This window comes from Amblyomma mixtum, chromosome 4 (assembly GCF_055824585.1).
Source record: "Amblyomma mixtum isolate Tamu chromosome 4, ASM5582458v1, whole genome shotgun sequence".
Classification (NCBI taxonomy): Eukaryota; Metazoa; Arthropoda; class Arachnida; order Ixodida; family Ixodidae; genus Amblyomma; species Amblyomma mixtum.
In genome coordinates this window covers 39,279,191-39,292,089 of record NC_143015.1, presented here as the reverse complement: position 1 = coordinate 39,292,089, position 12,899 = coordinate 39,279,191, and the positions used below count along the sequence as shown (strand labels likewise).

The following is a 12,899-nucleotide window of genomic DNA, read 5'->3' as shown; positions in this document are numbered from 1 at the left end:
AAGGCTGAGGTTTTTATTTAACTGGTTGGGAGCCTAGGGATCCTTGCCCAGGCAAGGATAGGCGCTGAGACTACCTGGCCTTCTTAAGGCTTTTAACATTAGCCATGTCTAAGTTTCGTTTCTTCCGTTATTACTAGGTAGTACAGTTTTATTAGGCCATCTACACCAGCGATGATTTTTCACATTTTTGAAAATTCTACAGAAAACTCATTCTATACCTTGAGCATGGCGCATGATGGCCTTAGCTGCCTATGTGCCATAAAACCCAACACAACGCAACACAGCCTAGAAGTGCAGTAATTACAAATAAAAATAAACAAATGAAGTTGTTTTTGTTTCATAGATACGGTTACTTTTCTGGTGCACAAAATTCTCATAAAATAACCGAAACAAACGGTGCAAACATCGGCCGCGTTGGGAGTTTTTTTGCCGTATGCCACGTGTAGCGCCATATCGGGCGTACGACGCATTGGCAAAGATCTCAAATGTAATTTTGTTCATTTTTGACATCCGCACAAATGAAAAAAATTCCGACAATTACGTTACCTCCTCAGGCAAAATTTCAGCGCAGCTCGTCAGCTGTTTCAGCTCTTCGATAGATTGAGGCAAAGAATTCGATCACGACATGTGTACAACTACAGATGATTGGTTATTTTTCACACATTTTCCTTCTTCAAGAAACACTCCACTAACAGTTCTTGACTGTCATAAAGGAAGTTTTGTGGTCGGAGAAAGAGATGGATATATGCTCGACTTGCCGCACCAATGCCTGGTTCTTAAAGACAAGGTCTACGCAAGTATTTCGCGAGGTTGTCACGAAGGGTTTCCACCGGTTGTCCCGCTCATTGGTTGAGAAAAAACTGGCAGAGAATAAACTATTTATATAGGCAGGCGGTGCGCAGTGGCAAACGGCTGCGGCTGTGCGTTTCGGCTTGGGCGGTGCAGATATCGAGATCCGGCGCTCCGTTTGCCGCCACACAGGGGTGGAATTGGAGGAGGAGCGAAGAGAGCAATTAAGGTATGGGGAGGTCGCGGGAAGCAGCGCGTGGGCGCATAGGAACGTTGCGCGGTGAAGAGAGAGCAGCGACTGACTGATGCCACTGACGCTGCTAGCGAGTCAAGTGAATATGGCTGTGCTTTTCGGCTTCGGAGGCACGCACCGTGATCCGCTGATGCCGAGCCGGCGCTTCGGCAAGCGGAGAACACCGCGCGTTATCTCGCGGTCGCCGCCACGGAGGAAGAAGGCGAAGGGGAGGGGGGGGGGGGGGGGGGGCAGGTTCTGCTTGGACCCCATTAAAAGCGCGCCCAGCTAGCGCAGTGAGCTGGTACGGCTGCGGGGCTGGTAACGCGAGACAACGGCTACGCCGCGAAACGCAGGAACGGGTGCCAAGGAGCTGCGCTATAAAATTACTCCATAAATAATGAAACGGCGCATTAACGGAGTGCTAAATCTGTGTGACCCTTTCTGCAGGAAATTAGTGAACATGCCGCGGTTACTCAGCGGATAGGCTCTCGGCTACAGAGTCTGATCACCGGTGTTCGAACCCGACCGCGGCAGCAGCGTTTCGATGAAGACGAAATGCAGAAAGCGCCTGTGAGCTGTGTGAAGTCAGTGCACGTTAAAGATCCCCAAGTGGTCGAAATTACTCCGTAGACCTCAACTAAGGCACCTCCTTGATTCCCTCCCTTAACCGTCCCTTTACAGTGCGGTTCGGGTGTACACTGAGATATGTGAGATGTTTACTGCGTCATTTTCTTTCCTCAAAACCAAACCAAACCCCAAACGCTTCGAGCCACCTGTTCTAAATCTACCGGCTGCCACGAGAGTGGGCGCCCTACTCCACCGCCACACCACTCCCTCTACACACGTGAGAGCGCAGTCTGGAGGCAGCGCCGGACACTCTTACGTCTCCCCGCTAACAGTGAGCCGCATGCGCCCAGCCTGATACCCACCTCACAGCTGGTGGTGGTGGATAATATTTATTTAGGCTATTTACAGGAGAGAATGGGGACCGGTCTTAAGGGCCAGCCCCTTACAAAGAGCGACGAAGGCGCTTTGGCTCTCTAACGTAGAGAAGCCAAGCAGGGAAGCCTCCCAGCTCTCTCAGGCAGGTGACGGGTAAGGGGGGAAAGCAGGGTTCAAGGGGCATGCCCACACCTGTGGTGCACGTTCGAGAACGCGTATCCACATGGCGGGCACTTCCCATTAGAAGTTTGGTTTATTGGTTTGGTTTATTGGGGTTTAACGTCCCAAAGGATGGACGCCGTAGTGAAGGGCTCCGGAAATATCGACCACCTGGGGATCTTTAACGTGCACTGACATCACACAGCACACGGGCGTCTAGAACTTCGCCTCCATCGAAATTCAGCTGCCAGGGCCAGGATCCAACTCGCGTCTTTCGATTCAGCAGCCAAGCGCCGTAACCACTGAGCCACCGCGGCGGGGCACTCCCCATTAAAAGCCGGATTATAATATTGGAGCTCTGCCGGGCACAGTACAGTGTTGGTATATAAGTGACGGAGCCAACGCTTCTCTCTTTTGGTTAGCCCTTTCGCAGGGCGGTGTGAAAGCAGCTATGCTTTGTTTGATACAACTGAATAACTCTTCCACCTTTCAGGCCCCAGCGGCCGACCTCTAACATTATCCGTGGGCGTGCCCGAAACCAGCGGCCGTGGGCCGCGTCCTGAACCCATCTCGCTCTTCCTGGTAGTCGCTCTGCTTGCTGCAGCCCTGATGAACAAGCGCAGACTGCTCAATAAGGCGAGGCATCAGGTGGAAGCCAGAGGGCTCCTGGACATTTAGGAGCCCTCCCACGGTGCATGTGCAGTCTTTTATTTTTTTTTGTTTAGATTAGTGAAGTTGAGCTTGCCCCCTGTCCTTCCATGCGGTTTGTCTCCTCCTCCTCCTTGCGGTTCAGCATCGTCGATACCACGACCACGATGACAATCACGATCAGCGCTGCTATGCAGGAAAGTGGAACCCAGAATAAGGGCGACGCAATGAAAGGCGACTCCTCACTGGATTCGTTTGGTGAATCCATAGCTTGCGTTGTCGTGACCTTGTTGTCCGGGGCCCTTGTGGTCGTGCTTTGCGTCTTTGTGCTTTGCGTCGTAGGGCTTTGCGTCGTCGTGGCCTTTGTCGCTGGGGCTTTCGCGGTCGTAGCCACTGTTGGTTTAACAGCCGAAGGGGTGTAAAACACGGAAACAATGTTCGAGGTTTCGGACTTCAGCCCATCACTGTTAGCTACTCTTGCTGCCAGGTAAGCGTCACAGGTCCAGGCGCCATCTTGCCCAAGCGAGGAGAAGGAGCGCGGAAGTGAAAAAGTGAAGGCATGCCGGCCACCAGATGGTAGCGGGTCGAGGTTGCCTTCGACGACGTCGGCTTCCTTGATCTCAGCCTCGTTATCGAAGTGGTCGTCTAGGTCTTCGTATTGTTGTCCGACTCGAATATCCACGGAGGAAGCTGCGGAAAGCAACGTCTTTGAAGCTGAAACCGGACATCATCAGGTGTGACGTCGTCATATGTGCCACCATAGAGGGAAAAAAAAACTAAGGAGGGAGCATGTCGTCCTGCGGCCAGCGTTCGCAAGCCGAGTGTTTATGAGGCCATTTTCTCCCTCAGTTTCTCGCTTTCCGAGACATTACTTTGTTTTCATTTTGGTTTGTCTTAGTGCGCGCGTAAGCGTGACCCGCGGCGCGGGCGTCTACAGCAAGGAGGTTCATCTACAGTCAGTTTGCCGCGCTAATCCGCGCATGCGCTTGCGCAGCGGGGCTAAATTTTACCGCACCCTTTCACGTGGTGTGATCACGCGGGGACAAACTCTTTTTTTCCCTATCTTTACTTGTTAAGGCTAGGCTTCCTGGTTGTCGCCGGACGCTCACTCCTCAGTTTTTTTTTCCTCCAAGTGTGCCACAGACTGAGATATGCGCTTTGCTTTCGTTTCCCTCGCCATGTTTTCACAGACGTCATGTGGCCGTTCTGGCTGTTTATATTTCACGACGTAACTTTAAAAGGACTCATTCTTCGTCAAGATGCCGAGAGCGTCTCGCTCCCTTCTGACATCAATTAGTCGTGACGGGTTAAACTTGAACTAACATTTTCAAAATAGTTAGTCTAACGTCCATTACATACTTATGACGATGAAATACTGCGCTTGATAACGTGCCGAAAACCGAAATATTAGCATTGTCGCCTTTCTCAAGTGATCAAGTCAAGCGTAGCACTGTCGCATGTTGAAACAACTCCATCTCAGACGCACGAAATGGTCCTCAATTCCGCAGCCGTTTAAGCTGGTACTTTTTCTAATTATACGTCCGTTCTGATGAACCGCAAATATTTACGAAGTTATTTTCTCTCCGCTGTGCTAGCGGTTTCCCGCACCATGTCTCTCATAGTCTAAAGTTGCGTTCCAATTCAAGTCGCTGACTTTGCAACATGTATATACAAAAAAAAATTAAATTCCCGGGCACCTTTCTTTTAAACCTGGATATTCGTTGTGCCTTTTACGAAAGATAGCATTCGTATAAAAACGGCCTGCGAAATTGAGTAGAAGTAATGAAACGTTCGAGGTCACTGCGCGGACCGCATTGGAATAATGCGAAAGCACTGACGCCTCCTCGGCACCGCGTCACCGCGTCACGCAGCAATTGATCACCGCGTCACGCAGCAAACGATCACGACAGGCGCGCGCCAACAGCGAGAGAACGACCGCTGGTGGTGGTGGCAGCGGATACTGGTCCCGACGTATGTTGGCCTGTTAGTGGCATCACTCTTAGGGACCAGGGGAAACGGGATGGGAAGGAGGGGGAATAGGAGGGGGAAGAGAACGACCGGCGTAGGAGCGGCCTGCCGAAGCGGAAGGGGCCCTATAATCATTTCAAGTTGCTTTTTTGTTGTGCCGTCGCTCTACGCCTCTCACGTCACAGTGACAGCAAGAAGCTACGGTGGGCGCTCTCCTCTGCAGCCCCGGTGACGTCACAGCGAAACTTACTATGACGAGATGACTTAACGCCATGGGTTGCCATAGTAACCGCACCAATAATTCACCACCACCACACATTAATTGCCATAATTGCAAGACGGCAATGAAGCCACAACTTTTTCACCCATAATTCCCCTTAATTTATTTATTTATTTTATTTATAAATACTGCGGTCTTGAACTACAAGACCATCGCAGGTGGGTACATGATTTGTGTAACACCCAAGGACAAAGAAAAGGAAATACAGCAGACAAGGCGTCACAGCAACGAAATTAGTACATCACACTGTACTGTATCAAATTCACAACCTCAGAATATATATACTGCAGTCATAGAGCCAAGCATATAATTAAGTAAATATAAACAAATTACTCATCAACCGAACATTCAACATTTCACTCTAATTCATTCTTAATTCCCCTTAGTCCGTTAGTTGTTTCATTTCTCTCCGTAATTCATAAATTAACTCATTAAGGCCGCGATTTTCCCACACTTACATTGCGTACCCATTTCGGGATTTCAATTTGGCGCTAGGTGTTGGCTCCGCAAGCAGGTCCGGTCACCTGTTCCCACACTTCTGGTGTTTTCAAATTTGGCGCACACTCTGCTCTAGCTCTGCCCACATTTTGGGCATTTTTGGCTCTAATGCGCGGAATATATATAACCAGCCCCTATATATAGCGTTCATTGATTACGAGAAAGCATTCGACTCAGTAGAAACCTCAGAAGTCATGCAGGCATTGCGGAATCAGGGTGTAGAAGAGTGTTAAGTGAAAGTATTGGAAGATATTTATAACGACTGTGCATCTGCCGTAGCTCTCCATAAAGTCAGCAATAAAACAACAATAAGGAAAGGTGTCAGAAAGGGAGACAAGATCTCGACTATGCTATTCACTGCCAGTTTACGGGAGGTATTCCGGGGCCTGAAATGGGAAGAGATGGTGATAAGAGTTAATGTAGAATACGTAAGTAATTTGCGATTCGCTGATGACAAAGCCTTGCTAAGTCACTCAGGACATGAACTGCAAAGCATGATCAATGAATATGACAGGCAGAGCCGAACAACGGGGCTAAAATTTAGCATGCACAAAACCAAAGTAATATTCAACAGTCTAGCAAGAGAACAGCAGTTCGCATTTGGTGGCGCGGATCCGAATTGGTGTCAATTTAGGGCAGGTAGTGACAGCTGATCCTGATCATGAGAGGGAAATAACTAGAAGAATAAGAATGGGGTGGAGCGCATATGGCAGGTTCTCTGAGATCATGAATGGCAGTTTAGCAATATCCCTCAAGAGAAAAGTATACAACAGCTGTATCTTACCGATACTCATCTATGGGGCAGAAACATGGAATCTAACAAAGACGGTTCAGCTTAAGCTAAGGACAACGCAGCGAGCTATGGAAAGAAAAATAATAGGTGTAACATTATGAGATCGGAAGCGGGCAGAGTGGGTGATAGAACAAACGCGTGATATTGATATCCTAGTAGAAATCAAGAGGAAGAAGTGGGCTTGGGCAGGGCATGCAATGCGAAGGCAAGATAACCGCTGGTCCTTAAGGGTAACGGAGTGGATTCCAAGAGAATGCAAGCGTAGCAGGGGGCGGCAGAAAGTTAGATGAGCGGATGAGACTAAGAAATTTGCGGGAATACTGTGGCTGCAACTGGCGAAGGACAGGGTTAATTGGAGAGACACGGGAGAGGCCTTTGCCCTGCAGTGGGCGCAGTCAGACTGATGGTGATGATGATGATTAACTACTCAGCCGATTTTGAAAATTCTTTCTTTGCGCAGCATCCTCACATCATCCTATTTCGATTACAACCACTCCTTTGACTATCTCTTTAGAGTTCCCCGCAACTACTGCCGACACGTTTTGATGACACGCTTTAGTGACACTACCCAGCGAATATAGCCTATAGTCGGATACAACTTAAGAAGCCAGCCGCTTTTCCCCGTCAAAGGATCTCATTACATCCAATGACATCGGCCGGTTCTCATTGTCCTGCTAGTGTGACAATCCAGGGTGTGGCAGATGAAAGGGGATAGTCCCCTCCCTCCGTAGTCGGGGATAGACCCCTCTCTCCATTGTGGCACGGCTCCCTGCATTGTCACCCTAGCAGGGTCACGAGAAATGGCCGACGCCATTGGCTGGGAGGGGGTCCCTTTTGACGGGGAAAAGCCACTGACTTCTTAAGTGGCATCCGACTATAGTAATGCTTTCGCATTAATAAACCTCTACAGTAATAGTTGCAGCTGTCGGGGCCAGTTGGTATCTTCGTTATGCTGCCGAAAACGTAAGGTGCAGTACATCACAATTCTGTTCTGGCATCCCGTCCCTCGAGTCATTTCGCAACTTTGGTGTGCCTACTGGATAACACAACGTGAACTTGTACTCTTTGGCGAACTACTCGCGAATATTTTTATTCACTGTGATATCCGATTTAAAGTGAGTACGGGGATATGAGACGGTTACCTGACGAGCCCGAAAGACATCCTCCCATTCTATTAGCTTCTTTAAATGTTCCTAAAGTTCTCCACAGAACTACGGGATTATAGTACCGTGGAGATTTCGGATACAAATATTGCGAACAAGGCGGTGTATATTTTCGCCTCAGTGAAGTAAAATGGCGCATTTTATTTATTTAAAAGGTTACAATAGTATTTAGAGAACGTGTTTTGCGGTGGATATCAAACTTTAAAATAATGGAGGACGTATGAGAACAAGGCCGATTTTCATTTCATTGCTGATCTTTTTCCTTTTTCCCCTTTGTTCTCCTCCCCAAGTGTAAGGTAGCCAACTGGGCATCGCCTGATTAACCTCCCTGACTTTCCGTCCTTTTATCTCTTTGTCTCATGAATGTATGCGGCAACATAGCGCGAACAGTGTCGAAACAATCAATAAAAATCTTTAAAATGCTTCCCTCCCTCCCTGATCTGCTCTCATGCCTTCGATGAGACTGACTCATGATAGTAAATTATGTGCCTGTGAGCTCCACAGTACACGTCTCTTCTTAAAGTGCTTACCCTTTCCAAACGTCAGGTGAGCTCCTGGCCACGTCCAAGTTACCCTCACCAGGAGAGTGTTGCTCTTTCCCGGCCACACGTCTTCCACGGCCAGGTCACTGATGGGTTCTGGAGGCACTTGCGCTTCCACAATATCTGTCGTGACATCGAAGGAACCCCCGGACACCACCCTCTGGAAATCGTCCACTGGTTCACCGGGTGGGCCGGTGGTGTCGTCGGTTTTGGTGTCGTTGACAAGATCGAGCCACTCCAACGGCCACTCGCTCCGGAAGTCGCTTTCGTTGTATTCATCTGCGTGGACCACAGCCGGCAAAGGTTCATAAGGAGAACGGGGACAAGAATTCAGGCCACCAGTGCAGTTTGGAAGCTCAGAAAAAATATATATACTGACGGTTACGATAGTCCTAACTGCTAAATCAGAGTTTCAGCTCTGTAGGTGTTTTGGTTTCCGATATATTGAGGTAAAGAATTTGATGTCTATTTTCCACACACACACTACCTTCATGTACCACTCCTCTGCCTTTGAATGTAATGAAGGTGACTTTCCGATCAGATCAGTATATGAAGATATGTTCAACCTGCTCCAACAATGACAGATTCATAAGCAGACGGTTTACATGTCAGTGCACGTTAAACTACCCCACCTGGTCTAAATTTCTGGAGCCCTCCACTACGCCGTCCCTCATAGCCTGAGTCGCTTTCAGACGTTAAACCCCCATGAACCATAAACTAGGAACACAATGCTGTGAGTGGTGGCTGACGCGGACAGTCTTTCGCGCGCAGCACATTTCCCAGCACCGCCGGTCAACGGAGAGGAGTGCGGTTCCAGGGCCTCGTGGCAGCGCGTGGGTCCGCACGCCGCTAAAGACACTCCTCTACGCACCGCCGAAGAGACCCCCCAACATCTCCCTCAACCACCCTATCTCCACACGTGTAGTAGCCATGGACGACGGATGCGCAGGAGGGGTGCGCAGCACTTTGGCGCTATCTGTCAGCGAGCGACGGCAGTTTCCTTCGCTCGGCATGGCTGGTCTCAGAGTGTCTTACTATCACCTAGAGGGAAAGCTGGCTGCTGCGCTTCAGCCACCACGGACGCTCAAAGCATCATGGGCCGGTGAGCTACTTTGTGCGGGACAGTCATATTTATTCGGAAACACGGAGTGGCACTACTAAGTGTTTTTAAAACGCAGTTTTCCGTGTGAGAGAAGAGCGAGAAGAGCCGTCAAATGGCGCGCCCCGCGAACAGACGACTTTTGCACGAACGTAGTCCACAAACTCCATAGTAGCGAAAACGCAACCGCACAGGACGTCAATAATAGGTTTCTCTGATTCGAAATGCCATTTAGAAACATCTTAAAGTGGTTGAGCAAAAACATTTTTTACGCATATTTGTTTTTTTAAATGCTCTTGTTAAGCGCACTTGTTAAGCGCACGCAACCGCGCTTAGTGTGAGCTACATTGAGGCCTGCGACTGGTTTCTTGCAAAAGCGATCAACATCAGCGCTTTCAGCGACAAGCTGAAAGAAACCAATAGCTTCGCCGCGGTGGCTCAGTGGTTATGGTGGTCACCTGCTCACCCGAATGATTCGGGTTCGATCCCGGCCGTGGCGATTCAATTTCGATGGAGGCGAAATTCTAGAGGCCCGTGTACTGTGATGGCAGTGCACACTAATGAACCCCAGTTGGTCGATATTTCCGGAGCCCTTCGCTACGGCATCCCTCACAGGCTGAGTCACTTTGGGACGTTACAAACCCCAAAACCAAAGCCAAACCAATGAAAGCACGAGTTATTGGGCAGAAAAGGGCGAACGTCTGTACTTGTGTGAAAACCTTGCAGAAGAACAAAATTTTTACTTCTGAAAACTAAAGAGTGAGCTTGCAAAAAAAAAAAAAATAGCGGTGCTCTAGCTCTGTTTAAACAGAGTGAGAAACGGTAGCGTCACGTTGGATTAGCCTTATAAAGTCTTGCTATGCCGTTCGTTTAGAGTTTCTTCGGTATTTTCCTCACTAAACCAGCGCTTCTCAATATTTAACCAAAGCTAAAGCGAAGTTAATTTTTCATGCTCGCCTGAACGCGTGATCCTACGGCCTAGCATGTGCTCACCATGTGTGCACTTCGTGCCTGGCGCGCCGCTGCTACTTCCCTTATGTATTCGGTATAGGAGGCCATGTTGTGACGGCCTCGCACGTGTACACGGACTTATTCCTAGGCACGCCGCTGCTCCTACCGTGATGTATTCGGTTGAAGATGGCGTGACGTCACGCCCTATCAAGTAAACGTCGCGTTTAGGCTGTTCTGCGAGCCCATGGTCGATCATGGGATCTAATTTTGGTTGACCCTGACGTCCTCGGCTCGACATTGACTTGACCTTGAAATCACCATGACAGCCTCGCCTTGACCTTCACTTGACCTTGGCATGTCCAGTTGCGTGGCCATTGGTATGATCAGTGACCATCCACCCGTTCTACAACCTTATAAACTGAAGGATTCACCTTGGCTGAGCCTTGAAGGTCATGGCTCAAGGCTTATGAACGTGGGTGGCGCTGATGAACACTCTCAAGGTTAGGTTACTTGTAAACATAAATACCCCCGAAAGCAGAAGGTTTGACAGCCGTCGCCGTAGCTCAGAGGTAGAGCACTGTACCGTATGGAGCATGTTATAGAGCTTATGGAGCATGTTATATCTAAATATCTTATGTCATTTCTGGAAAAAAATAACATCCTGTCTCCCTTTCAACATGGTTTTAGAAGAGGTTTATCTACGGTTACTCAGCTCGTCACTACAGTTCATGAATTCGCTTCATCGATTGACAATGCTGGACAGGTTGACGTCATTTTTTTAGATTTCAGCAAGGCGTTTGATCGCGTCATGCACAATAAGCTCATCTTTAAACTTCAGCATCTTGGACTTCCAACAGCATTTGTCGAATGGATTAAAACCTATCTTTCCAACAGAAAACAGTTCGTCGATGTTAAAAAATCTCATTCAGGTATTTTACCCGTTACCTCTGGTGTACCTCAAGGCAGCGTACTTGGGCCTCTTTTATTCCTTATTTATATCAATGATTTGTTTATCTCCGTAAATACGTCCGAAGTCAGTATTAGACTATTCGCAGATGACTGCATTCTGTTTAAGAAAATTAGCAGCACTACCGACCAAGAATGCCTGCAGTCAAATCTTAAAAATGTCCTAGAGTGGTGCACCCTTTGGTTCATGAAAATAAACAGCGACAAATCGGTTCTTCTTCAGGTTACTAACAAGAAAGCGCCATACAGTTTTAATTACGCAATAAACAATCTTCCACTGCTACAGGTGAGCGAATACAAATATCTTGGAGTCACCTTTGCAAACCGCCTCTCATGGTCCAGCCACATTAATAACATTTGCTCGTCTGCTTCAAGAAACCTTGGCCTTCTAAGACACAAATTAAAACACGCTCCCTCTGAACTTAAACAACTTGCCTTCAACACACTAATTCGTCCGAAACTTGAGTATGCTTCTGTCGTATGGGATCCGCACTTAAAAAAGGATATAAATAAACTTGAAATGATCCAAAGAAAAGCCGTCCGTTTAATTTTTAACTCTTACCATAGCTCTATCTCGCCATCCATTCTGATGTCTACGAAGAACATATCCACTCTAGAAAGAAGGAGAGCACTTGCAAGGCTTAAAGTTCTGTACTCATTTTACTCTAGTCAATTTAATATTGATGCTGCTCCCTATATATCCCCCCGTTCTACACGACAGACACGCAATAGCCACAACCATAACCATACCCCGTACTTTGCACGCACAAATATGTTCAAAAACTCATTTTTTCCCCGAACAATCAGAACGTGGAACTCACTGCCAGCAAATGTCTTTTCGGCTCAGGATACCGCTGCTTTTGAAAAGAGTATCCTATTGTATGTGTAACCTTAACAATATCATTTCCCTCTGTTTGGTTTTCTTTTTTTTTTGTTGCCGGAACGCTGGATTTGCGAAGTGTTTGATATTATTTCTGCTTTTTTAATGTTTCCCCCCTGCTTCGTCTCTATGACTGCAGTATGTGTAAAATAAAAAATAAATAATTCGGACGTCGTGGGTTCGGATCCCACCGGCGGAATGTGGTTGTTTTTTCTTCTGCTTTTCTAATCAATTAGCTTTAAGCGATGACATATTCAGTAATATTCTAAATTGATCTACACCACAAAATAAATAAATTAATTTTAAAAAATCCCCTGTGCCCCTTCGTTTCTGTGGCTGTTGGCTTCTGTCATATTTACAACGAGCCCCTCATTCCCCTTCCTTGTTTGCTTATCAGCAACGCAAGGCAGTCTCATCCCGAGAAATCTAGAAGTGAAGCTACCGCTTTAAAAATATCAGGTTTATTTGGTGCTTCAGTGGCAAGGTTTTCGCGGAAGGGAAGGTGAGACTGCCCAAATCATTCGATATTAAAGTGACATCGGGGACCTTTAATGCTAAGCATGTATCGTTTGTGAGGATACATGCTTACCATGATACATGAGAAGGTGATTTGCGGTAGATGGTAATCTCCAACTTCATGTAGGATGTGTTTCTGGAAACGCAAGTTAATGGTGCGTCCATGATTGCTATGGAAGCTGTGCAAGATCGGGTATTCACCTTGTTGGTATTGCATAACGGTGGTGGCACACAACCGCTACCCGCATTCGAATACGAGTCCACATATTGTCTTGACATCTATTTTTTATCTTTATTTTTGTTTGGAACAGACCACTGCGAGGCGGTTACACCGACCTTCGAGCCCTCGGGGACAGTACATTCTCTATGCATTCGATTCCAACCGGAATATCCGTTCGCCACTGTCGCCAGTAGCGCGCACCACTCGGCCTGCTTGGCGTTGCATACAGTCCGCTCAACAGTTGGTGTAA

General features: G+C 47.7%; 1 protein-coding gene across 1 annotated transcript in view; it reads right to left on the bottom strand.

Moving 5' to 3' along the window:
* Positions 1-2,846: 2,846 nt before the first annotated feature.
* Positions 2,847-12,899, bottom strand: part of LOC149346286 (calcium-activated chloride channel regulator 3A-1-like) — a 77,113-nt gene continuing 67,060 nt past the window's right edge. Inside the window, exons 10-11 of the mRNA XM_089541278.1 lie at positions 8,006-8,296; positions 2,847-3,463 (exon numbers count right to left, since the gene is read on the bottom strand). Of these exons, the coding sequence (XP_089397404.1) occupies positions 2,847-3,463; positions 8,006-8,296 (908 nt within the window). The remainder of the gene's footprint in view (positions 3,464-8,005; positions 8,297-12,899) is intronic.